The sequence below is a fragment of the Ruditapes philippinarum genome, unplaced genomic scaffold (assembly GCF_026571515.1).
Source record: "Ruditapes philippinarum isolate M1 unplaced genomic scaffold, ASM2657151v2 ctg1292_1_1_1_1, whole genome shotgun sequence".
In the NCBI taxonomy this organism is placed as follows: Eukaryota; Metazoa; Mollusca; class Bivalvia; order Venerida; family Veneridae; genus Ruditapes; species Ruditapes philippinarum.
The window spans coordinates 20515-47357 of NW_026866116.1; the positions used below are offsets into that span (position 1 = coordinate 20515).

Genomic DNA, 26843 nt, shown 5'->3' on the forward strand with positions numbered 1-26843 from the left:
GATTACTTGCACTTTCAAGTACCGTCCATGAACAGACTCAATCAAACCGAACCTGCAACATTTTCAATTCTGTCGTGTTGGGTTTTCTTTTAAAGGATTTTGTAGTGCTCTATTTTTCAAGTATGTATATAGCTAAATACATTGGTATCTCTGTAGGGGCCGCTTGTACAATTCTCAGACGTGATTTTAAAATGAGAAGGTTAAGTGCCACATAAATACCCCATCTCCTTACAAAAGAGCAAACACTTGCTCGGGTAAGAATCTCCAAACAATTGTTTAAACAGTTCCCTAAATACAACCATCGTTCTTTTGCAAATATCATCACTGGCGATGAGACGTGAGCCCAAGCAAACGATATATAACAAAATATGGACAAACAAAGGAAGTCAAAAATCTTGCATAGCAAAACGCACAATGACGTCAATGATCGTCAAAAAGGTCATGTATATATTTTTCTGCTACTGCTATTCAAATTGCCGTACCAAAGGGTATATATGTAAATGCCAAGTTTAACAAAGGCAAGTGTCCGAACAGTATACCTCGAAAAGATAATGAAAACACATAAAAAATGGATTAAAAGACTAAAACTTATTTAGGCATTGTTTGTTAGCTCTTCTAAAAATTGACCCAGTTGCATTCATATTTGAACACCCCTCGTATTATAGACATGTTCCCATAATTTAGGGCTGCAGTTTCTTAAATTCCTAGTAACACAAAATTCTTTCTTTATTTGTCAACTGGAAGTGACCTTTTTTTAAAAAAAAAAACTTTAACATCAATTTTGTGTTATTTTACTTAGAAAATCAATAACTAAACACTAAAAAGCTCAAAATAACGCCCAACTTTTAGATCTGACTGTGACTAAATACGATTTTTTTCTGGTTCACAGAGCCAATCATCGGGGAGCTTTCATAATTTTTAAAGTGATGTGATTTTTAATAACAATTACTGACCAGGTAATTTTCAAGATTTTGAGAACAAACATGGTGTTGTCCATAAAGCCGACAGGTAAACTGACAAAACAATCTTGACTATTTAAAATTGACTCTATTTTGGCAAATAAATTGTTAAAAATTAATTCAATTTGTTTAACTTCCACTTATAACGGTATTTTGTTACTTCTAATGTGCTTATATAAACACAGGTTTGATTGCATGGCTAAAAATAGCTTTCTATGGAAATCCGAATTAAGAAGGCGAAACATATACGGACGTCATCAGATCTACATTTAAGAAATAAGTAAATCTGAACTTCAGTCAGATTGCAAGTGATGTGTAGCAGCCGTAAAATGATGATCTGTACTTCAGATTTGGTCTTGTTATATTTTGCCGGTCATTTGGGATCATTGAGTCCAGCTCTTTTAAGTGTCCGCTCACGCCGGTGCTAGGGGCCATGAGAATGTTGCACTTTTTCATCATCCCTCATGTACACACTCAATCAAATCGAGTCTGCACTTTGCATGAAATTTTGCCGTTTGTAATGCTACCAAGGGATCACTTTTTCGAGATATGTATTTCCTATGTCAGTTACACAAAAATGTCATTCATAATGGCATAATGAATTATAAGACACATAAGTAAGATATAAGTAATATCAAATATGTCTTCTTTTTAATTTTCCAATAAAGTAAATATGCATTTTAAGTTAGTATATACGAGTATGTGTTATACAGAAATTAACACTTTCTTTCTTGCAAATGTTATTAACACAGAAAAACACCAAAAAACAAATCAAACGATCATGTGCAACAATTGTAGATTATTGGTAAATTGCTATTTCTTCATAAGAGTTATTCTCCTTGATAAAAAGTAACTGTAGCCAGTGAAACTGCTTTGAGTGCATTGATTTTTATAAAAACAAAGCAAATCATAATTATGCTTGAATAAAAAAGTCACTCATAACAAAAAGATATAGCTAATTTATTTTATTATTCCGATATGTATTATAGTCTAAAACGTATGACCGATAGTGATGTTTTAACATTTCTGGACATACATACAAAGCAAGACAGTACAATATGGAAATCATGCTTTTTAACTTCAGGGTTATCCTTTCCCCAACCCTCCTTAAAAGCAAGTTATTTCAAGTACCCAATAAGTAAACAATTGTGGTAAGTTTGAAGTTATTTTCAATTTTTGCAAGGAATTCATGAATTGATACAACTGTCTTTTATTAAGACAAAAGAAAACATCGTTTAAGTAAGAGAAACTCCTTAAACTGTCAATAATGTCATGAATGTGAGAGAATAAACAAATCTCGGCGCATATCGCTTTGATCTGTCCATTCTCTCACATAATGGATAGTTTAAGGAGTTTCTCCTTAACTAAAGGTCAAACGCATTTTAAACAATTTAACTCCTGAAAAAAATAATATGGGAAGTATTTTTCAAACGTCATCAGAGATTTTTACCGTCAAAATTCATTCATACTCGATAATTTTTGGAATAGTTTCGAATTTTTTCTAACAATATCTAGATCGAATTGAAATAGTTGTCTAACGTTGAAAAATGGACGCTATATCTATTACTAACTGAAGTATATCACAAATTACTTTGATCAATTACCATAAATCACATGCGCTAGTAGTTTATAAGAAATTGTCTACCAAAGAGATTAGACAGTAAGTCGGTTTTGACATATTACAAATATCAATTTTATCAGCATATATAAGCACGCCGTCGTAGGCCTACAAATCGTCTATTGTTAAAAAGCAATTAAATTATTAGTATGAAGTTATACAAAGTATAATCAAAAATAGTCACACGTGCAGAAACGAAACGGAATATTGTTTTAAAGTCTACAATTTCTACATTAGTCTACAATGGGCACATTTTCAATAAGTATTTAAGATATTGATAAAACAATAGAAATGTATGAATTGGATATTGTAATGAAATATTACAAAAGGCAGAATGTTGATAAAGTTTTTAAGTGATTGAGTATGGCAATACACCTGTTTATGATGAACGGTAATATTTTGTTCTAGAACACTTTATCATCTGTCATATATGACATGTATGTTACACTTATCAGCAACATCCATATATAATTATTTCGCAGTTTGTTTTTACGTATGATACTAATTACTATCAACATAATTATTTATGGTGCATTGTGTATGACAGACCTTCCACATTATTGACTTATTCACTTAACAGTTTATAACAAATTATGATAAGCAGCTAAAGATGTATTCATTTAAGTTGTAAACTTTAACAGGAAGAAACATAATGATTCCCCGTCTCGCAATTTTAAAACATGTGTCTAAATGCTTTCCTTTTTGTAGCTTGGGCGATTTGAAAAAGAACTTTTTACTTCTGCCGTTACTGAATCTGTTCTATTGATTCAGTAGTAATATACCGATATTCAAATATGCTTGTAAACATTTTGAGGGCCAACACATCGTATACTTCAATATCCATAATTGAGGCCTTGTGTAAAAATGAAGGCTGAATAACTAAAAAATTATTAAAGTTAATGAAGCACTGGAATGACTTGTGACCAGTATATATAAATGAATATATTTATATCATAAAAAGCCATGTTATTATTAAAAACAGAAGACAAAATAACAATTATTCATAGCTAGAAAATGTAGGTGAAAATATAAATCACTGTACGTCACTGTAATTACCATTTATTATCAAGTTACTTTAACTTATTTTTTTTGTTTTGGGTTTTACGTCACATCGACACAGTATAGGTCATACCGCGACGTTCCAGCTTTACTGGTGGAGGAAGACCTCAGGTGCCCTTCCGTGCATTATTTCAGGCACGAACGGGTACCTGAGTAGAACCACCGACGTTCCGTAAGCTAGCTGGATAGCTTCCTCACATGAAAGAATCCAAAGTTCCTGTCGGGATTCGAACCCACAGAGGTGAGGGGCAAGTGGTTTGAAGTCAACGACCTTAACCACTCGGCCATGGACGCCCCTTAACTTAATTGTGCTTCATAATTATAAAACTGTAATGTTCCGAATGGTGAAGGTATATTTACTTTGTATTTTAAATATAAAGCTACGGGAATTTAAATGATTTACAAATTGCTTGCTATTTCGAATGACATTTCGTTTTGCAAACAAAATTATAATTATATGTTGGCCCTGGGAGTATCGATTGATCTTCAAAGATAAAAATCTTTTATCTGATTTAACAATAGTTGTTTATTTGTTATCGTGACGTCTTAGTAACATGTCGTTCAGTCCTACAATGCATTTTGAATAATATCATTTTTTACCCGGGGACGTGGCAGACTATATTCAAAATTCATAAGGATTTAAGTGACAAAATATATATTTGTCTAACATTTACATAATTGTGTAGGGCAAACAAGACTTTAAAGACACGGAATGTTGTTAATTTAACAGGATTTATGATGTTTTCGCTGAAACGGATGTCTCCCAGGTGTTGTATCCATGTAAAATTATATTGAATCGCATGTATGAATTTTACATTCATGTAAAACATCACAGACAATTAATCAGGTGAGTCACAGCTTTCTCGTGATATTATTGGAGGGGTTATCAGACTTTTTCACAAGGCTGAGAATGCATCCATTTTTGCCTATCAAATAGAACTTAACGTATCTTATTTAAAGCCTAAAAGCACTCAAACCAGCCTAAAAAATTATGCGCATTTCCGCTTCTAAAAAGATAATTTAAACGCAAAATTAAAGATCCTGTAACTTATTTTTTATGGCTTTATATCATAAATCTGATGTTCATATGAAGATTTATCAATATTTAAAGTTTCAAAAAGCATTATTTGTAAAAACATTACCAAATTTATATTTCATTAAAATAAAGGGAGGTAATTAGAAATTTATTTTCCATAATGTTTTTTTTTTTCAAATAAGAAGAGAATGCATATATTTTAACGTTTATTTATAATGCGCATGAACGTTTGCAGTACATATTTAACATATTCTTAGATGTTTAGAAATTGTTTCAGGAGAATAATTCTATACATATATAAAATTTCACTTAAGTTTTGCGACATCCTAAATTACATCATACAGGATCTTTAAAATCGTGGTGAACAAACTGGTTACAAGAAAAATCAGAAAATATCATTTATGTTACATTTTACAATAGGAACAGGGCATTCCTTCCACTGTGTGAATTAATAATTATTTCCTGAAAAGCGTTTTTACTGTTTCATGTTTCGAAAAATAGTTACAGTTAAATTATATCTATAATATCACCAAATACTATTATATGACCGAGTGAACCGTGTACCGAAATTTTGATACGCCTTTAACTGCGGAACACCTCGCCCATTATCCCTAATAAGAGCTTATCCGGAAACTGATGGAAATGGCCGATAACAAACTGTTCTGTCAATTAATGAAACATTTTTCGAATAAAACAAATCGTCAAAATCTGCAAAACAGTTCTCCCGCAAGCTTCTTTTTTTAATGACGCAAATTTGGAATTATAAAACTCTGTAAAATGTGTGATCACAATTATTAATTCACAACTTATTAATTAATTAATTTGCTTATTGAAAAAGCTGTGTCCATTTTCGGTTCAAGTATTGCTCTTGCATGAAGCCTTTATTATATTTATCAAAATAGTTTATACCGACATGAATTTTAATAATATCACATGTCTCTTAATTAACAATGTAGATCTCTTTAGAGTACGATTTTTTTGTAGCAACGAAAGGGCGTAGGGCAAAAACGCAATAACGAAATACTACATTTTAGCATACTTAAAGGCTTTAAAATAGTTGATCTCAAGTTATTTCACCTTGAAAACAGAAATGTTTGAATGAATTAAAGCGGTACATACTTAAAACATGAACTGATATTTATAACAGATATACAAAATTAGCGGGACTTATAATTCAATGACCAAAAGTCCTCTTCTAAGGTATCATTAGGTGATTTTTTCAGTAGTTACTTAAATTGAAACAGCAAGGTGTTAAAGACAAATTTTATTATGAACCAGGTATGACATAATATTACACAATTATTTGCCAGCTTGTTTACAATATCATTCAACCGGGACGTTTTAATACAGGCATGGCATAGTTAATCACGCATTCGGCAGCACAGTCAATTAGGATAAAGGATACAATTATAACTGAACACTAAAATGCATTATTAAATAACTTTACGTTATTAGTCCTTTAAAGAAGCACCTGCCACGTTCAATAACACGATTGCCTGCCTTAAAACAGTGCCAATATCTATATCACTTTTTCGGCCCCGGGCCGAAAAGTGATATAGATATAAAGCCCGCATTTGAAGTAATTTGATTGGCTAATAAAGCAGGGCCAAAAATGATATAGATATGTGCAAGAAACTGGGAAATGACAGCCATTTTGTTTTAACTCGGTCTATATGTAGACGCCGACAGATTGCATAAATGAAACAAAATATTCTCAGTTTCTAAACATTCACAGTCTGACATTTTGTTGTACATGTACAATATAAGTTACAAAATGTAGGTTTTCCTTACAAACTGATAAAAATTTTAATGTAGTTATTTTTAAAGTTGTTCTTTGTTATAGTTTAAATATGTTACAGATTTAAGATAAGAAGATATATCTGAGGATTAAATGTGAAATATTATAAGAACATGTAGTTATTTAATAAAATTGTCAATAAATAAATAATTTTATATTGGCCCTGTTATTTGTCCTCGGGTCAGTCGTATTGGCCCTTGGCCTTGGGCCAATACGACTGCCCTCGAACAAATAACAGGGCCAATATCAAATCACTTATTTATTAACATTTATTATCACGTGTTCCGACTTTTTCTAAATGACTATTATACCCGATTTTATATGATATAAAATTTCTTTAGTTTGTAAATGAAAGATCAAAATAAAATAAACTGACTTCTTTATCTGCTACTATATATACTGTATTGCCACATTTTCTTTGTAACAAATATATCAACGTCAGGTCCGTTGTCGTAAGAGGAATTCTTAAACAATCGTCTTTTCTATGCCTTTTAATTGGCAATTTGGCCATTTGCTTTAAATGTATCTTTTGTAGCTATTTTGTATGTTTTTCTATTTTTTTTTTTCTTAAACTAACTCGGGATTGTCTACGATCTTCTACTGCATTTCTATGTTAGGCGATGTTCTTTCTGTCCTACGCAGATAGCGCATGTGCGAGAAAACACCACTTCTGATAAATTTTTTATAGCAGCGGACCACGTCGTAAAATAATGTAGAATACACGGGGATGGAACCCCATAAAGATCTCAAAAATATTAGTCGTATAAAGCGACATTTTCTACATACCGTTACGCATTGCATGTTTTGGTCACATCAGAAACCCATAACGGGAAGAATATTTCGATTAATACTGCATAAAAATCCGAACAAAAATGAGTAAATATAGAAGAAAGCCAGGAGGGTAGAATCACATTTCGATTTTCTTAAATAAAAAGCTTTGAATTTATATAAATGTTTAAAACGTTGAAAACTTACCCTGTGATTGACGTATGTTCTCCTTCACACATCGAGTTATAGTGCACTGTAATACCGCACTTTGTGGTCCAACGCACTTTGTGATCCGACCCCAAAGTGCGTTACATTTCGCATCGCACTTTGGGGTCCAACGCATTTTGGGGTCAAAATCGAGAAATTGTCCCCAAAGTGCGTAATTATGCTACATATCAACGCACTTTGGGTTCCAGAGTTCTGAAGGTGTCAACTGAGTTCTGCTTAAATACTGAGTACTGACTTATTTTTGATCTGCGACATTGGTGGAAATCGAGATGACGGCCGATACTTTATTTGATGCTTAAGTGATAAAAGTTTCATTAATTTCACTTGAAATATCTGAAAATTGTGTCCATAGAACAAAGAACTCTAGCACATAAATTGTGAATGTATTCCTAAAATTAAAAGATGCTGAGAAAAAATTTCTGTCAGTCATGCAGTTTATATTTTTTCCAAGGAACTATAAATATACTCTTTTGCAATGTTCTGGTGAAATATCATTATATCAAGTTTCTCGATCGACTATAAATAGTGATTTTTACAAAAACATTATTAAGCTTATCAACAAAATTAAGATTTTTTGTAAGTTCCGTAACAACCGTTCGCCATTTTTAATGGGAAATCTTACATACTTCTTAAGAAAGGGCACAAATGAATTTTATAATGTTGAAATAGTGGTATCAGAGAAATGTAAGATGCTTGTTACCTGTATAAAGTAGCAATAAAGTGAAATAATTTGTCATAAAAGTAGCAAAATATAAACAAAGCAGTGTTGTACTTCCATCTAATATACTAATTCACTATTACTGTACTCATTGACAAAAAGCAACAGATGAAAAAGATGGTTCAGGTAATTGGCAAATGAGTATCTTTTTGGATACTATTGAAGTACACCAAATTAAAAAAGCTTTTAAGAAATACAAATAAAAGCATAATGGGCCTTTTAAACGTTATTTTTATAATCTCGGGGCGATCGACACCCCACCATCCCCTCTAGACCCCTCATTGACAGCTTACATTTTTATGTAGTTCCGCTCTTAATGTGTGACTTTATACTAAAATGGTTTTACTGCATGTATTTAAGGCCGCATCTACACCTAGTCAAGTTTCTTAAATGTCACATTTAGATAAGCTAAATAAATGGCACTTTCAACATTTTATTAGGCACATTTTTAACTGAAATTTCTTATTTAGATTTCCCAGGATTTATACCTTTGTCTTTGTTAAGAGGATCATATTTCTATAAAATGTGGAAATAAAAAAGCAGGAAAATGATGCAATTAGATAAAAATAATGGTGTGTACATTCTTTTAATATAAATGGAAAATGTGAGAAAAAAATATTTTGAGCTTGGTAATTGGTATAATTTTTTTATTTGATGAAAGTTCTTCTCAAGATCGTTTTAAATCCCTATTGATTCTACTATAATTCAGGGCACATGTTTTGCGTCCACTAATGTTTACCGTTTCTTTGATTACAATATATCATTTAAAACGTCATGAAAATTCATTTTTATTGATTGACTTTTTATGACCCCAAAGTTGGTCGCTTGTCTGATGTTCAAAAATGCATATGTACCTCTTTAACGCACTTTGGGGTCACAATTGGAGCCCAAAGTGCGTAACGAACTCTGGGATCGGACCCCAAAGTACTTACCGCACTTTGGGTTCGGATCCCAAAGTGCGTTGGACCCTAAAAGTGCCGTGTTACAGTGCACAACTGGAGCAACGGAACTTCACATAATAATTTTTACAGATGCTCAATTTTGAGATTCATACGAAGTTCCACCGTGTGTTAAACTGACTCAATGAGATCATGTGTATTCTTTCGTCAGATGTCCTACGTCTTAAGTCCTGTCTATACTCCACTTTTTTGTTTTTGTCACAACAATTGAGATTGAAAAGGGAAATATTTGAAAATTCATGCTCAAAAATATCAGCTCCTAAATTGATAAATACACGAACAATGAGGTTTTTTTCAAAATTCAAAATTTCACCATTTTCATACTTAAATGTTGAATTCTGCTTTAGCCGGGGCTATGGTGCGTGGACTTGCTAGTACAATCCATGAACAGGCTCGATAAAGTAACGACAGCGTAATTTTCATAATTAACATAACTTAATCTTCGGTTACGACAGTACGTCAATAACACTTAAAATAACACAAAACAGAGCCGACATTTCGATATTTTTTTGTTGTATAACCTGATCACGATAAACAAGACTTTCGTCAGTTCAAAATACTTAATCGCAGTCCATGAAAAGGAATAGGTAAATAACTGGTGATTAACTATTTCGTTAAATCTATAGACAAAGTATTTGAAAACATTAACTCTACACCGCAGTACTTATGCATCAGTTTTTATTGGCAATTATCAAGTAAAGATTAGCTTTCTTTACATTATTTATGAAGGCCATAGAATAAGTGTGAATAAGAGATTAATACACGGCAGAGAAGGACCGGAAGGTGATAATCGGCCCGCAAAATGAATAATTATTCATTTCAGGGCCGATTATCACCTTCCGGTCCTACCCTGCCGTGTATTAATGTCTTTAATACACTTTGTAGATCTAATAGTAGCATTTTTCTAAAAAAAATACTTTAACATTTCTTTCGTTGAAATTCCTGTCTGCATTTCTAATGTGCAATAGATCTACAGTAAATACTACAGAGTTGTTGACTTTTTGTATGTTCAAAGTACACTACTGTAGAATCAACACGAAAGTTTTATTTTCATTTTTTAAAAATGAATTTCTTGTATTATTTCTTTTAATTTCAAAAGTAATAAAGCTGTACAAATACACTTCAGCTTTCATAATAAAATTAAGCGATTCATGCTTAAAACCTACTTTCACTTTTACAGTTAACTGTTTGATGACGTAAAATGTGACGTCATTGTTTTAGTTTGCGCACGTGCACTTGTTCAGAGGGCTGATGACTAGTTTTATCCTGTCACTTGTATCAATTTCGGTCCGATAACAAGGTGCCGTATATTTTAACTGATCTACGGCACTTGTTCACGTGGTATGCATGTTTGCCGGACTACTTTTCAAGAACAAATATAAAATCTTCAGTCTGTGTGTAGAATAAAGAATTTTGGAAAAGTTCATAATACGTTGTTTGTTTATTTTATTTCACTCTATAATTTTTCAAGCGGAATAAAAAATATTAAAAGTGAAATAAATGTAAAACTTAACTCGTTTGCGATATTAAAATAGCGTACTTTATTTGATTGTTTTGCACGTGCTGTTTGGCGCTACATTGTGACGTCACGTAAACAATACTTTAAACGTCTGTACACCGTTAAAGAATTAATAAAAGATATTGGTGTTCGAATTCATTTTCTTAGTTAGACCATTTTCTTTCATTCTAGATAGTTTTCACAACAAAATTCGACAAAAAATTGTTTTTATTTATCACATTTTTCAAACAAAATGGCGCCCTCAATGTGAAAATACACAGGGAAATAATAAGGACGGCGAGTGCATTGTTGTAGAATAATGAACGCTTCGGGCCTTCTTTGTTTATATAGAATTATTTCCGATAGTGTGATTAAAGGTAGTTTGCCTAATAAAAGTTTTAAAAAAAAACGGTGACAGGATAAATAGAATAATAGATTGCACCAACCTATTATTCTCTATCTCGGCCCCGGGTGCAAACTCATTATAGCTCACGTGTATCAGTTGAAATCATAGGCGATTTTGTTACTATATATAGTAACAAGTGTATTAATAAACACAAATAAGTAATAAGAACGTTAATGATTTTTTTCGATCTTCATTCAGCCCAGAAGTACTTTATAGCATGGCACATGACTGGCCAAAAGCGTGTATTTTTTCTGAACGTTATTCATACATATTTTACATTTTTATTCAATACAATATATATATAGAGATTTAACATGTCTTACTGACTGTCCTTACATAAGTAAATATAAGATTTCGTGCAAATTAATAACAAATTAATACACGGCAGAGTAGGGCCGGAAGGTGATAAACGAATAATGTGCCCGAGGGCTTCAGCTGGAGGGCATTATTTATTTCAGGGCCGATTATCACCTTCTAGCACAACTATGACGTGTAATAATGACTTTAATACACTTGATAGATTAAATAGTAGCATTTTTCAAAATTAACTTTCAATATTAAAATTGATATTCTTTCGTTGAAATTCCTGTCTCTGTAGATTTCTATTTCTACTGTACAGTATAGTAGATCTAACTTCTACAGAGTTGTTTACTTTTTGTGTTTACAAAGTACACTTGAATCTAAAAGCAAGTTTAAATTTCATTTTTTCGGAATTTGTCGTATTATTTCTTTAAGTTTCAATAATTTAAAGACTGTGTTTGTACAAAATACGCTTAAGCTCTCATCATAAAATCAAGCGATTCGTGCTTAAAACCTACTTTCACTTTTACAGTTAACAGTTTGATGACGTAAAATATGACGTCATTGTTTCAGTTTGTGCACGTGCACATGTTCAGTGGGCTGATAATAAGTTCTCTGCCCGGGGCTGCAATCTCATAATCGGTCACGTGACATTCATAATCAGTCGAAATCATAGACAATTTTGTCACTCTTAATAGTAACAAGTGTCATTTACTGGATGACCTAGTAGATATATAAATATGTAATAATAATATTTCAAACTAGACTGTCGTTATTTAATAGAGCCTGCTCATGGATGGTACTGGCAAGTCCAGCTATCGTCATCGCACCATAGCACCGGCTAAAGCAAAATTCAACATTTAAGTATGAAAATGGTGAAATTTTGAATTTAGAAGAAAGCCTCATAGTTTGTGGGTATATTAATTTAGCAGCTGATATTTTTTAACATGAATTTCCGAACATTTCCCTTTTAAATCTCAGATATTGTGACAAAAACAAGAAAGGTGGAGTAAGGACAGGACTTCAGACGTAGGACATTTGACGAAATTAACGGTAATGACGTCCACAAATTTAAAAAAAAATGACGTCATGGAAGACACATGCGATGTTAAGCGAGTTTATGTTTAATATTTCTTTTTTAGCAAAAAAAAATACAATGATTAAGTGCGCATTCTACCGTGCGCCGGTGTCGTGTATGTGGTTATTTAAAAGCAATATAAAATCATTATTTATTGACGCAATAAACCGATCCTTTTTTGGTTTTGATTATATTCTTCAAGTTATGCTGATACATTATCATTATAATACACGTTGACGCGCACGAGATACTTAGAAATACCACGAATTTTCGCATTACCCCTATACATAATGACATCAAATTTGATGTTCAAACATGTCAAATGAATAAATGTATGAAAGCTGCGATCAAACGTATTAATTAAAACAGCAAATTCGTTTTACATTTATATCAACGTCTAGGCTAATTACTTTTGTAGATAAGCTTGGGTGTGATCTATATCTGTCAACTGTAACCTAAGTCGAGAAAACTGAATGACATATCTTTTGTACTTTGCAGGTTATGTTAAGCTCTCTGTAGCGTGCTTAGAAAATCATCGGTAAAAACTATATGACGTCATCAAATTTTAATTGACAAATGGCGTCAAAAGAAAACGAACATTACTGGCGACTTTATTTTTACCTGAATAGCGGAGTTTCCGTTTTGTCAAGGGACATAATTGAAAGCAAATCGGATGGACTTGGGCAAGATTTGAGCTCTCTCTTGAGGAAAAATGAAGGAAAAATTAGAAAAAATTCTAGCTTAAATGATACTGACTTAGGTGTATTATTTCCTGATGATGGCGAAACAAATATGCTAAAATGGAATGCAAATCTGTACCTGTGTGTAATACCTGCAATATTTCGAGACTTGTTGAAACCGAATGACAGGATAAAATTGAGACTTCTTCAAAATGCTCTCAAAGATCTGTGGGACATGCAAGACGACACCACATTAGACAATCTAAGATATGAACAACACGTTCAAAACCTTGAGGGAGCATTTCTCGTTCTTGCATTTAATGAAGATTTGACGATGAAAATGGTAGAAATGAAGAAAGTCTATATAGATCAGCCACTAGATTTTTTTCGTTTAGTAAGGGATACGGCGAAAATGGATTTTCCTAGCGGTTTAGAAGAAAAAGTTGCAGAATTTCTGAAACAGATTCCTTCAAGAAAAGAAATCAGAAGTGCCGTCTCCGAAAGATTTGAAAACTCAAACGATTCGGGTAATGCTTATTTGCCTCTGAAGTGATAAAACATATGCTTCTCCCTTCTTCAACATTATCTTGATTTTAAATGTTTGAACAAAGACCATATATTTGAAAGTAATTTAACAATTTTAATTAATTGCTGGTGAACGTTTGTCATTTCAAAGACGCGGATAATCAAAATGTTAATTTCAATTTGGTTTTTTTTCCAGTTTAAATTCATGGTCGGTATCAAGTTAAAACAAATATGCACCAAATGACAGTATACCTTCGTGTTAGCACGTGCATTCCTTGTTTGTCATCTTGCAGGGCTACCTGGTCACGGAATGCCCGTGGCAGTAAAATCTTAAGCATTTTACGAAGTTGCGTCTATACTGTTTTAAACTATTTGACTTAACAGGAAAAAAAATCAGAATTTACTAGACTGATTGTCAACTTCATGTTTTAAAACTCAACAAGCATCAAAGCATTGTACAACACGATTCGTCTTCACCTGAATCTCATAAACTTAATTTTGTATTTAAAGGTTTATTTTCATATTGTGTGTGTGCGTTCGTGTGTGCGTGTGTGTGTGTGCGTGCGTGCGTGTGTGCTTGCGTGTGTGCGTGCGTAGGTGCGATCGTATGTGTGTATTGGCGCCTGTGGTAGTGCGTGTGCCATAATTGCCGTATCCGGATCTTCTTTATGTATGTAAAGGGATGTAGATAAAATTCACATTCATTTTCCATGTACAAGCTGGTCAGATAAATATGACAGGATAAGTATTTGAAATTGCTAACAAAGTAAGAAATAATTGTGGTTAATTGAAATATAAATACTAGTAGCTACTTTTAAATGAAAATGTCACATTCAGTCGGGAAGTTGCCAATGACGTCATAAATGCTATAATCAAGTCAGATGATTCCTCCCATTGTTTTCTTGTTCAGGGCACAAGCACTTTTTCACTTGAGGATCATACGCCGATTTTCATGGACTGGCACTTACGTGTCACTTTTAAGCTTTCATGATAACCGCCGTATGATCAGCCGGTGATAGGGGCCGTGGACGGTAGGTTGCACTTGATAGTACCGTTCATGAAAAGGCTCAATCAAACCGAGCCTGCAACATTTTCAATTTTGCCGTTTCAGACTTTCTTTAGGAATTCTTTTTTTTTCTCCATTGTAAGCCATTGCTTTGGGCGTGGTAGGAAAATTGCATTTTCAAGTACCGTCCATTAACAGACTCAAACAATCCAGCCTGTAACATTTTTATTTTTTTCTATTTGGGTTTTTTTTCAGAGATGCTATTACTTTTTATATCTTATCGCCATATCAGAGTCGATCAAATTAGAAATAATGTCCATTTTAATGTTCTTTTATAGATAATGCAGTTATGTCTTATCTTAAACATTGATATTGTACTTTCGATATAAATTAACTGTTGCTGTTTTTGTTGTAGGATGTATTATTTATGAAAGACGTCCTACACACTTAGGTGCCGGAGCTTCAAGCAGAGATGTAGCAAATTCAAGCGATGAAACAGGTAAAAACACATTGTATTATAGTTAAGAGACATTTCCATCGAAAAACTGTCAATAATTTTTTCTTAAATTAAAAGAAACAATCGAGTTAAATCGTATACCAATAAATGCAATAAATAATCAATATATTACAGCGCGATGAACAAATGCAGTGGCTTAGCAATATAAGTTTCCGTAAAAAGATTTTTTTTCTTGACGGTAAAATTAGATTGTATCATCGTTTCTGTACCTTTTTAATAAAGGAATTGTCAGGGTTAAATTGTTTTTCCGTACATTAGTTACCCGCATTCCAGTGACCGCATTATCAGGGATGAAAATAGAGAATGCTCGTTGCTTTCTACAATTTCTCACTATGACGACAAGGAAAGTGATAACGATAGAAAAGTCATATTAAGATGCTCTTAAACGTGTTCATTTATTTTTGAATTTCACATTTAGACGACAGGGAAATTCGTATTATTTAGCCTAGTATGATACAAAGGAGATCATAAAAACACTCAGCAACCTGAGTGGACTCGGGGTCTACGCACCCTTTTACAAATCAGATGGCCTCGGGTTTCGATGCTCTTTTTATTAATTAAGTTGTTTTGTGTTTTTCTTTTCTTTTCTTTACGTTTTTCGAGAAACATGGTACTTTTTCAATAAACATGATAAATTTCTTATATATGCACGGCAATCCATATGGCGGCTCCTGAAAATATATGCAAATTTGTCATTTCAAGTTAAAATATATTCCATTTTGCCTGAAATAAAACTCAGTTGTCAGATTTATGATTATGTTTAAACAATGTATCCTTCATATTCTGTGCATTGACAATTCCTGTACAGTCAATGAACAGGCTTAATCCAGCTTGCAGCATTTTCAATTGCGTCGTTTTGGATGTTCTTTAGGGATTCTCAGACCGGGCATTCGGATTTAGAATCAGATAACAAATTTATGTTTAACTGTGAGTAAAGCTTTAATTAGCTCGACTATTCGATACGAATAAGTAGAGCTATTGTAGTCACCCGAGCGTCGGCGTCTGTGTCGGCGTCGGCGTAAGCACTTACGTTAAAGTTTTTGTAATACCTCAAATATTTTCAAAGTCCATAGACATATGGCTTTGAAACTAGGACACTTGTTCACCATCATGGCCTAAACCTGTAGACAGGAGGAGGTAACTGTATCAAGCATTTTGACAGAATTATGCCACTTTTTCGACTTGGAATTTATGTTAAAGTTTTTGTAATACCTCAAATATTTTCAAAGTCATTGACATATGGCTTTGAAACTTTGCACACTTGTTAACCATCATGGCCCCAACCTGTAGACAGGATGAGGTAACTGTATCAAGCATTTTGGCAGAATTATGCCACTTTTTCGACTTGGAATTAATGTTAAAGTTTTTGTAATACCTCAAATATTTATCAAAGTCTATTGACATATGGCTTTGAAACTTTGCACACTTGTTAACCATCATGACCCAAGCTAAAGACAGAAGGAGGTTACTGTAACAAGCATTTTGACAGAATTATGCCCCTTTTTTATTTAGAATTTACGTTAAAGTTTTTGTAATACCTAAATTATTTTCAAAGTCCATTGACATATGGCTTTGAAACTTTGCACACTTGTTCCCGATCATGACCCCAAGCTATAGACAGGAGGAGGTAACTGTATCAAGCATTTTGACAATAAAATGCCCCTTTTTCGACTAAGAATTTACGTTAAAGTTTTTGTAATACCTCAAATATTTTTCAAAGTCCATTGACATGTGGCTTTGAAACTTGCACAATTGTTAACCATCGTGACCTCAACCTGTAGACAGAAGGAGGTAACTCAATGAAACATTTTGACAGAATAATGCCTCTTTTTCAACTTAGAATTTATATTCAGGTTTGCATACCACCTCAGATATTTTCATATTCTATTGACATCTGGATTTGAAACAAGTTGAAATTTTATACTCTCCTTTGAGAGCATAATAGGACTCTCTCCAAAACCTATAACTGTAACATGGATTTAAAGAAAACTTTTGCCCTTTTGTTAACTCGGAAAATTTTACATTATCAAGGCTTTTTCACTATCAAACACTAAGAATAGTCGAGCGTTGCTGTCATACCGACAGCTCTTGTTTAAGCTTGTACACTTTTAAGTTCTTGTCAATTTTGTAGTCTTATAGACACAAATTTATATCAACTTTTCATAATACATTACTGAATAAATTCAACTTTTTGCACATTTATCATTTATGTGTGATTTATAATATTGTTTATGTCATACACAAAGTGCGTGTTCTCATGACGGAGAACATAAACGATCAATCCATTGAATTGATCATTTTGCCCTAAAATGATTTGCAATTTGACACAGAGCCTTCTAAATGGTCCATGAATAGGCTCAATCAAACCGAGCCTGCAACAATTTCAATTTTGCCGTTTTGGACTTCTTTTAGGGATTCTTTTTCTCTCTACTTTCAGGAGAACTACTAAAATAATGTAACATAGCACTTTGAAATGATACTGAACTCTTATAACTAGTTCTTCTCATTCAGTTAATAGTAAGTTATTAAAACAATTAATTTAAATTTGCAAGATATTTAAAGATTACCATATTCTCCTTATACAGGTACTGTTCCCATCTCAGAAGAGGAGAAGGATGCGTTTGATGAAATAGGTTATACACTTTTTCTAAAAGAAACGTTTTCTGTAGAAGCAAAATATTTTTTCTTAACAATGTTTTTGTTTGTTTATTTGTTAATATGTTTGTTTCTTGGTTTCTTTCTTCAATACTTTTTTGTGTCTTACGGCAATTGTGTAAAATACACTCATTATAAAAAGCTTGAAATATATTAGTTTAAGCTTCCAAAACATCATCAGCTTCCCGCTTAGCTCAATAAGAAGAACGTAGAATTTGTAATCTAATGGTCGCTTGTTCAATTTCAGAAGAGGCAAAATTATTGTTTTTTCTAGTACTGAGACAAATGGTCATTTATCTTTTACCGCTGATTTAGAAATCATCTGGGATAAGTAGTCGGTCAGTTGTGAAGGAAATGGTAATTACTGGTTAGTTTTCCAAGAAAGTCGGTTAGATGAACCAACAGCCGAGATATGATCAAACCTTTGTTGTGTTGTTAATTGTGCTGTGTTTTATCGAAAAATCATGAAGTCATGCAGTTCATCATTTCATTAAACATTTAGAGTTATGGACTACATAGGAATCTAAAAGCAATTATTGAAAGATCATGAAGTGAAGATATATTTCATTCTGCACATCACTCCTATATTATATGTAGGTTTTAGTTCATTTCTCTCTTCATTTGTATAATACACTCAAAACTGAAGTCAATTTTCAGAACTTTAAATCACATAGAAATTAACTCATCTTTAAAGTTAAAAAGAATTATTTGAAATCTATATCCCTTGAAAATCAAAATAATGAAATTCATTAAAGGTCTTGGTCTACCAAAAATGGTAATTCATATGTTAATAGTAATATATATTTGAAAATACGTGAAAAATATCCATCTTTACATTTTTTCGTCTTAATAGTTTTAACAAAAATTCTGCAAATATTCAATCTGAGACAAATTTTCCTGTGACAAATTAATATACGAACCAAGCTTTTCGGTTAATGTTTTGGTAGAAATGTATCTGAAAACGAGATTTATTTTCGGAATTTTCAAGAGCCGCTATGATATCGTATACACGTATACTTGTAAAGAAGTCTCATGGTTTTAGACAATTAGAGCAAATCGAAATTATGCATTTAAGTGAACTTTTTAGATATCATTTGAAATTTTCTTGCACTTGGATGATTTATTATAAAATTTGTAGTGATTCGAAAGAAAATGATATCGTATGCCAGAGCGCTAAAAGCACTGAAAACGATGGACAGGATTTGGGCCTATCGGTAGCATATTACACCAATTTTATAGATAAATATATGCGGTAATGTAAAGGTGCCATTTGAATTTTGTTCATCTGAGTTGTAATCTAATTTAACTTTTAGAAGAAAGTTTCATTATTTCATTATATGCATGCAAAATTTTAGATAAGAATATTCTGATATAGTTTTTAGTAGATTGTCCTTAAAAGCTTCCATCAAAACTTGTCATGGAATTCGATTCTTCCAAACAGAAGAAAATAATATCTTAAACGCATCTGATAAAAGAGGTATCGTTAATTCTGTTAATATAATGTTAATTATTAAATGTTTTCATTTTTGCCTTGTTATTGGGCTGAAGACTGTCATATTAACCTGTGGCGGAAGGCTAATGTGACAGTCTAAAGCCCAATAACAAGGCCATTATGAAAACACTTAATTATTGACAATTTTATTTATTAACTACAGATAAACTTAACAAGTTAATCACTTAATAAACAAAAAGTAACTAATATAAATTTCCGTTGTTGTGAGGTATTGCAAATGAGGTTCAGGTTTTAAAAATGTCTCGGAAACCTACCTAGCAGAAATTCAAAATAGTGATTTTTTTACAATGAAAAAAAGCATAATGGCTGGGGAGCCAATCGAAATTCTCAAATCTCATAATAGCCGAGTTTTCTCATAAAGGCCGTACTTTTTGCATTATGGCCTTGTTATATGTTCATAATGCCATGCTGAACTTCACATTAGCTTTACATTTGAAGTGAAAACGTGCCTCATATTAAAAAGATAATTAATAATTGTTCATGATATAACTTAAAGAGATAAAGAGGTCATTCTAAGTATCACAAGGTTGACTGAACTATCCTAAATGTTTTATGTGAACATCGATTAAAATAAATAGGCTTTTTGTTATTATAGACTTTTTGTTATAACATGCATTACTATAATGCAGTGTAATACCTGGGATGTTTGCAAAGAAGAAATATTTAAGTTTGAGAAAAGAATTTTCTGAACTTTTGAATGATGAACGAAACTCATATAAATTGAAAAAAATGGAGGAACATTCGAGGTCGGTCACCATGTTACTTTTTGAGTTATCAGTCCCTAAAAGTGAGGTTTATTTTTAATCATATAGAAAACTTTCAAGAACATATATCTAGAAATCAAGCTTCCTGATGCCATTTTTTATTTCACTTTATTTTTTATTATTTCACTGTCAATCCTTTTGTGAAATTTAAAACAATTCTACTAGACATAAAACGGTCTGTGCTTTTAAAGTGGACACACCATATTTTCTTAAAAAGGGGCATAACTGGAAAAAGCAACTTTAGAATAAAATCTCGGTCGCATAGAATTGTAGCAAATGTTGCTGCACAACAACAGGGAATAAAGTAACAGCTGACGTAATCCAAGTTTCTCCTAAATGTTTAGATAAAAATATTTCGCAGTACATTGTGATACCGCATAAAATATACTTTTTATTGTGTCATTCTAATTATATTTTTTAACAGCAGAGATGTTTATAACAGCAGAGATGTAAAAGTAATCAACATATCGTTATTATTATGCATTACCATATCGTATTTATGTACCTGTAAATTTGTATTATAATGTTCTTCCCTTATGTCTAATTTAAGCACTCGTATGGAGTGCTCTTAGCGCTTTGATCTTATTTGTAGTGGTGTTTATATATTATATTATTTTAGTTCATAATAATGACTACTGTAATAATATTAAATCATGTAACACAAAAAAATGTTTCCAATGGAACCTTAAATATTTAACAAATTTAGCTTACCAAAATTCTTTCTAGGGCAATACTAAATTTATAAATATGGTCATAAACGGGACTCCATTAATAAAAGCTGGAGATAAAAAAGATTTACATGTATCTTTAAAGATATATATTTATAACAGCTTAATAGGGTACTCAGAACAATATCGTAGGAAACTGAGGATGATAAATTGAAACTGTAAAAAACGGAATATATTTAGACTCGTCCACAGCTTCAAAGACCATATTGGACTCGCCTATCAAAAATATTTCCGTATTGTACAATAAAATGTATAATAACCTATAAGTATTGTTTGTGTGTGTATTTAAGTTTTTTATACTCGCCACCGGTTACCCATGAAATGTTTCAAAAATTAGTTTCGTAAGCGAATTTTAATCATCACAAAGAATTTATTATATCAACAAAATATATATGTATATGTCATAAAGACATATACGACAAATAATTTGACGATATTATAAAGCATGTATTCTACATAATTTGGCATTTTGCAAAAGCAATGATACCAATTCTGTATTAACAATCTTCAATACTATGTCTTACAATGGCATTTGAAATTTTGCATTCTTTATTATAAAAGTAAGAAATAAGATAATAAATATAAGTTTTATTTTTTCATTATCCCTTATGTGCAGACTCATTAAACCAAGTTTGCAATTTTCATGTAATTTTGCTGTTTTTAATGCTTCCGAGGGATCCCTTTTACCAGATATTTATACCTTACAACAGCAGGTGTCAAGTGCTGTTGTGGTAGCCGTAAAAGTTGCCCATACTTCACTTCAGTGATTTTTCTGGTCCATCGGGATCATTGAGTCCAGCATTTTTAAGTGTTGAGAATTGAGTACCGCTCAAGCAGGTGCTCGGGGGCGTGAATGATCTACTTTTTCATTATCCCTCATGTGCAGACTCAATCAAACCGAGTCTTCAATGTTCATGTAATTTTGCTGTTTTTAAAGTTTCCAGGGGGTCACTTTTTACCAGATATTTAAGTTGACAGTAGGTTGGATTTTTGGAGAAAATAAGTTGTTTCTTGGAAGTCATATTTTTTTAATGATTTAAGAAATAATTTGAAATTGCTGTTTTGCATTAAATTATTGTTAGATTTAATTTTATAAGTTGATGTATAATCAAAATGTTTAGTTACCGTAAGGAAATTTAAGTCAATTCTGATAAGTATCCCGAGAACATCATGAATATTTACATTTAAGAATATGTAGCACTAAGCATAATAATTACTGCTCGGTTCATGCTAAACTGAATCACCTGTTTGCTATCAACACAATGTTCTGTCAAACAAATCTTTATTAGCTTCACATACAAATTCAGATTATAATGCAGAGTAGAATTTTTTTATAAAACTTGTAAAATAAAGTAAGAAAGGGAATTGTATTGCGAAATTCTATTGAATACAATAAGGAATTACAAAAAAATAATAACAAGCATTTAAATCTGTAAATGTGTCTTTAATCTGACATTAATATTCGCGAGCCCTTGCTCTTATTCAAAATAATTATTTGTAAATATTCATACTGTTTTACTGTTACATTTCAAAACTGAATTAATTTTTGGCGTTAAACTGGTATCCACATCTGGAAGTGTCAACAGGCAAACACGTCCCTGTTGCAATGGAATATGTATTGAAAAACAGAACGCGTGTGCTCCCTGGTAACCTCGAATGAACTTGACTGATAAAAGGTTGCTACAGCATATGTCTGTTTTGAAAGACAAAGCAGCAGGTTTATTGATATGACTGACAGTCGCAGGAGTTAACTCTTGGATAAGCATCTAACGTCATTTCAAAAATAAATTCTTAAACGATCGCGTATTTGTTTCTCCTTTAAGCTGTTTGAATTTTTCGAACCGAATCTGAAATTCGCGAGCGGTCATGCTATCACAAATATGACATTATTTAAACTAGATCACGTATCACTGTTAGCGTATTTTTTCTAACGTTCGGTATACTCCGAGACAATCGAAACGATTTTAAGTCCAGTTGAGCATACACTGTTTTGGGACCGTAACTTTTACTTTGTCGCCCATTGAAGTAATATTTCTCTTTAGATGGCGATAATTATATGTTTATTACACATTTTATAATATATAGGCTATTTGACCAGTATTATCACTTTAACCAGAGATAAAGAACGAATTGTAAGAAGATGCTTCAGTAGTATGCTACTGCTCTGGCAAGTAAATTACATCTAGATTTAATTGTGAAATCTGGATAAAATAACTTTAGTTATGTAATGTCCAATTTAGTTGCAACATATATTGTATCCATTTATTAATGAATTTTATTAGTCTATTAAATAAATAATGTTTGTTGTTCGTTTTAACCAGGCAAAAACTTATCAGCATTGTGTTGTCTTTTATTTTATAAGTACGAAGAGCTACTAAACCACAGACTGACAAAGAAAGAAGAAGTTGGTCACAAGAATGGCAGAAAGTAGATATAGAAAGTAGTCACAAACAACAAGATTTCGAAAAACTTGTAACAGAAAACTTAGAAAAGTGGAAACAGGAGCCTGTAAATATTGCTGTTATAGGTCGATCAGGAGCTGGGAAATCACGCTTAATCAATGCCATTAGGGGATGTACATCTAAGGATGACCAACTATACGCAAATGTTGGTACAACCGAAACCACACTTGAGGTGAAAAGGTACCCTCATCCACATAATCCGTTATTAGTATTTTGGGATCTCCCAGGAATTGGAACAAAGAAATTTCCGAGGAAGGATTTCATTGAAAATAAGAAAATTGCCTTTTTTTCGTATGACGTTTACTTAATTGTATGCGCTGACAGGTTTACGGAGGATGAAGAAACATTTGCGGAGATACTCGAAAAGTCAGGCAAAACATTTCTTTTCGTGAGAACCAAAGCCGATGTGAATGAAGATGAGTTCGAAAATTTTGAAATGGAATTGGGCAAAATACGTAAAGATTGTGTAGAAAATCTCTGTTCGAGGAAAATAAAAGACAAAGACGTTTTTTTAATTTCAAGTAAGTTTGTTGACCATAAGCTATTAGATTTCGGCAAATTAGTTGAAAGGCTTGTTGGTTCTTTGCCTGACTTGAAGAAGGAAGCGATATTGAACTCCCTGCAATTTCACACTAAAACTCTTCTCAAGGAAAAACGAGCTGAATTGGAATCAAGGTTGTTTCGAGCTAGCGTGATGTCTGCTTTTTGTGGTGCATGGCCTGTTCCAACAATGTCTTTTTCTGTCGACTTTGATATCATCTCCAAGGAACTTGTTGCATATCGACAAAATTTATGCATTACTGTAAAGTATCTTGAGGACATAGCAAACAAGACAGAGATATCTGTTGACGATCTGAAAACTAAATACTCACTAAAATCTTTCACTTTATACAATTGTATGGAAGAAGAGGGCGGTTTGTTTTCAAAATTCGCTAAACTTATACCAACCTTCGCGTCGATTGCAATGTCAAAAGGTGGGTCGACGATTATACCTATACCCTTTATTGGATCATTAGCATCAGCAGGACTGTCGTTTTACACAACGTATAGGTTCCTGGCATCAGCCCTTGACGACATGGTTCAGGATTCTGAAACACTGCTAGATATTCTACTGGAAAGAACTGGCAAAAGAATATTACACACTAAATGACTAACTAACTAGGGGATTTTTGAGACTATATGAACAATAAATACATTATTTATGATATAAAGGTTATTATGTCCAAACGATTATATCAAGTATACTTTGAAGTGGGTATAGCTGGATACCGAAAAAATAAGTTGTTTTCACGAAAATAAGATCGCTGCTACGGAAATAAGATTTATGTTTATATAGTGTATTTATCTGTTATGATAATTATGTTTATTGTCTATTTATGCTTTGTTTGAATCATTTTACAGCGAATTAAATATTCTGAACAAAAAAAATAATTATCTTAATAAGGAATATACTGTATGCTTTCTTTGACTGATTTAACAGTAAACAAGATGTTCAGAAATAAAAGAAAAATAAAAAAAGCTTAGTTTGTGCCAAAAATAAATCACACGGAAATAGCTGAAATCGCTGTGAAAAGCGAAAATAAGGTAGGTTTTCAGTTTGTTTTTATAAAGGAATTTGAAATATGAAGGTTTGCATAAACATGCTATATATGATATTGTTATAAAGGTTTTACAAATATATTTGCAGAATAAAGTTTTTTTAAGAAAAACCAGCTTGTATCGTATACATATACAGATATTATTTTATATAAATCTTATGTTCTTATAATTTTATGAAATACGAATATAATATTTTCATATTTAAGAATAAGATTAACTAGTTTATTGACCATAACCTTGTCATACATTATGGGAATTATGACAAAGAACAGGTACTTTATGTCTAAAGTAGATACCATTTATATTAACAAAAAATATTGTAAAAAATATACGAGGGGAAGTCAGAAAATATCCGGACTTTTGACTCGTTCTCGAAAACCATTCAACATTTAAAAACAAATCTTTCTACTCTTTTTCAAAATATTCTCCACCTACGTCTACGCACTTTTGCCATCTTTTGAACCATGACGTAGACCTATGTTTTAGGTACTGTGTAACAGCAGATATCAAAGCCGCCCTGGTCTTATATTTCTTTTCAGCAAGCAGTTTTTTCAGTTCTGGAAACAAATAAAAGTCACAGGGGGCGAGGTCTGGGCTATGAGGAGGGTGAGACAACAATTGCCATTTGTAAGAGTTGACAACCTCCACTGTAGCTGCGGCGGTATGGGAGGGGGCGTTATCGTGAAGAAGGAGGACATTTTTCGGTGCTAACCTGGGACGCATTTGCTTCAGCTTTTCTCTGAAATTTTCAGAATTACTTCAGAATAGTACTTGGCGGTGACAGTTTGACCTTTTGGCATGAAATGAGTAAGTATCATTCCTCGTGAATCCCAAAAGGCAACAAGCATGACTTTGCCAGCCGAAGGAGACAGCATAAACATTTTAGGAGGTGGGGAACCAGCTCGTTTCCACTGCTTTGACTGAGCTTTTGTCTCAGGTTCGAAATAATGAACCCACATCTCATCTCTAGTGATAATGCGGTTCAAAAACTTATGTCCTTTACGATTAAAACGACTTTAATGTTCTTTTGCATTGGTTACTCTGGTTGCCTTTTGATCTGCGGACAGCTATCTAGGCACCCACCTGGCACTGACCTTGCTCATGCCTATGTGTTCGTATAAAATCTTGAATGCCGATGCCTTACCGATGCTAAACTTTGTGGCTACCTCCTCCAAAGTTACTCGACGATTTTGTTGACAAAAGCTTTAACATTTGCTACCATTGTTGGGGTCACCGCCTCAGAAGGCTGCCCAGTCCTATGCCTGTCACAAACACTTGTTCTGCCTTCACGAAACTGAGAAACCCAGTTGTAGAAGGTTGAACGTGATACACATTTATCAGAAAAAAAAATTTAAGCCTCTGAAAGATGTGGCAGGGCTTTTCACCTTCTGCAACCAGAAACCTTATTACAGAGCGTTGTTCCTCTAACAAAGAGTCCATGATATCATATATCAGAGGGCAAAATACTGTGTATACACAACTATCATTGAAAATAAACTGACCACGTTATTGGCGAATGAATGAAGTTTTCACCAATATATAATGTGTGTATATAGCTGCACGTGAAAAGAGAGGAGCATGAAAGGTCCGAATATTTTCTGACCGTCCCTCGTAGCAATTTACAAATGATTCCAATCTCAAAATAGATATTCTTGAATTACATGGGTTATAAATCTCATCTCATATAATGAGGGTGTTGGAAAAAAATGAAGTTGAATCCTTGAAGACATTAAGAGGAGAAATTTTCGGAAATATTTAAGCAGAGTTATAAACCTTGTCATATTATTATGATATGGGAAATGACATCAAACTTACAGTTTGAAATAAGTCCATTACGAAACAATAAAAGTAAAGACAAAAAATCAAGTTGTAGGGGGATAATTCTGAAAATAGTAATGCGTTATGAATCTTGCCACACATGATGCGGGTGATGATAAGAAACATATATTTGAAGTTTGAAGAATTGATA

General features: G+C 32.6%; 1 protein-coding gene across 2 annotated transcripts; it reads left to right on the forward strand.

Annotated features, from left to right (window-relative positions):
* Positions 1–4164: 4164 nt before the first annotated feature.
* Positions 4165–24961, forward strand: LOC132731389 (interferon-gamma-inducible GTPase 10-like). Of its 2 annotated transcripts, none has more exons than XM_060717568.1 (5): positions 4165–4483; positions 12924–13632; positions 15052–15135; positions 17739–17786; positions 23176–24961. In XM_060717568.1, exons 2-5 carry the CDS (start codon positions 13002–13004, stop codon positions 24423–24425), a joined length of 2013 nt encoding a protein of 670 aa, XP_060573551.1. In that variant the 5' UTR covers positions 4165–4483; positions 12924–13001; the 3' UTR covers positions 24426–24961. The 2 variants fall into 2 exon arrangements, with proteins under 2 accessions (XP_060573551.1, XP_060573552.1); XM_060717569.1 differs by having other exon boundaries at positions 15088–15135.
* The last annotated feature ends 1882 nt before the right edge of the window (positions 24962–26843 follow it).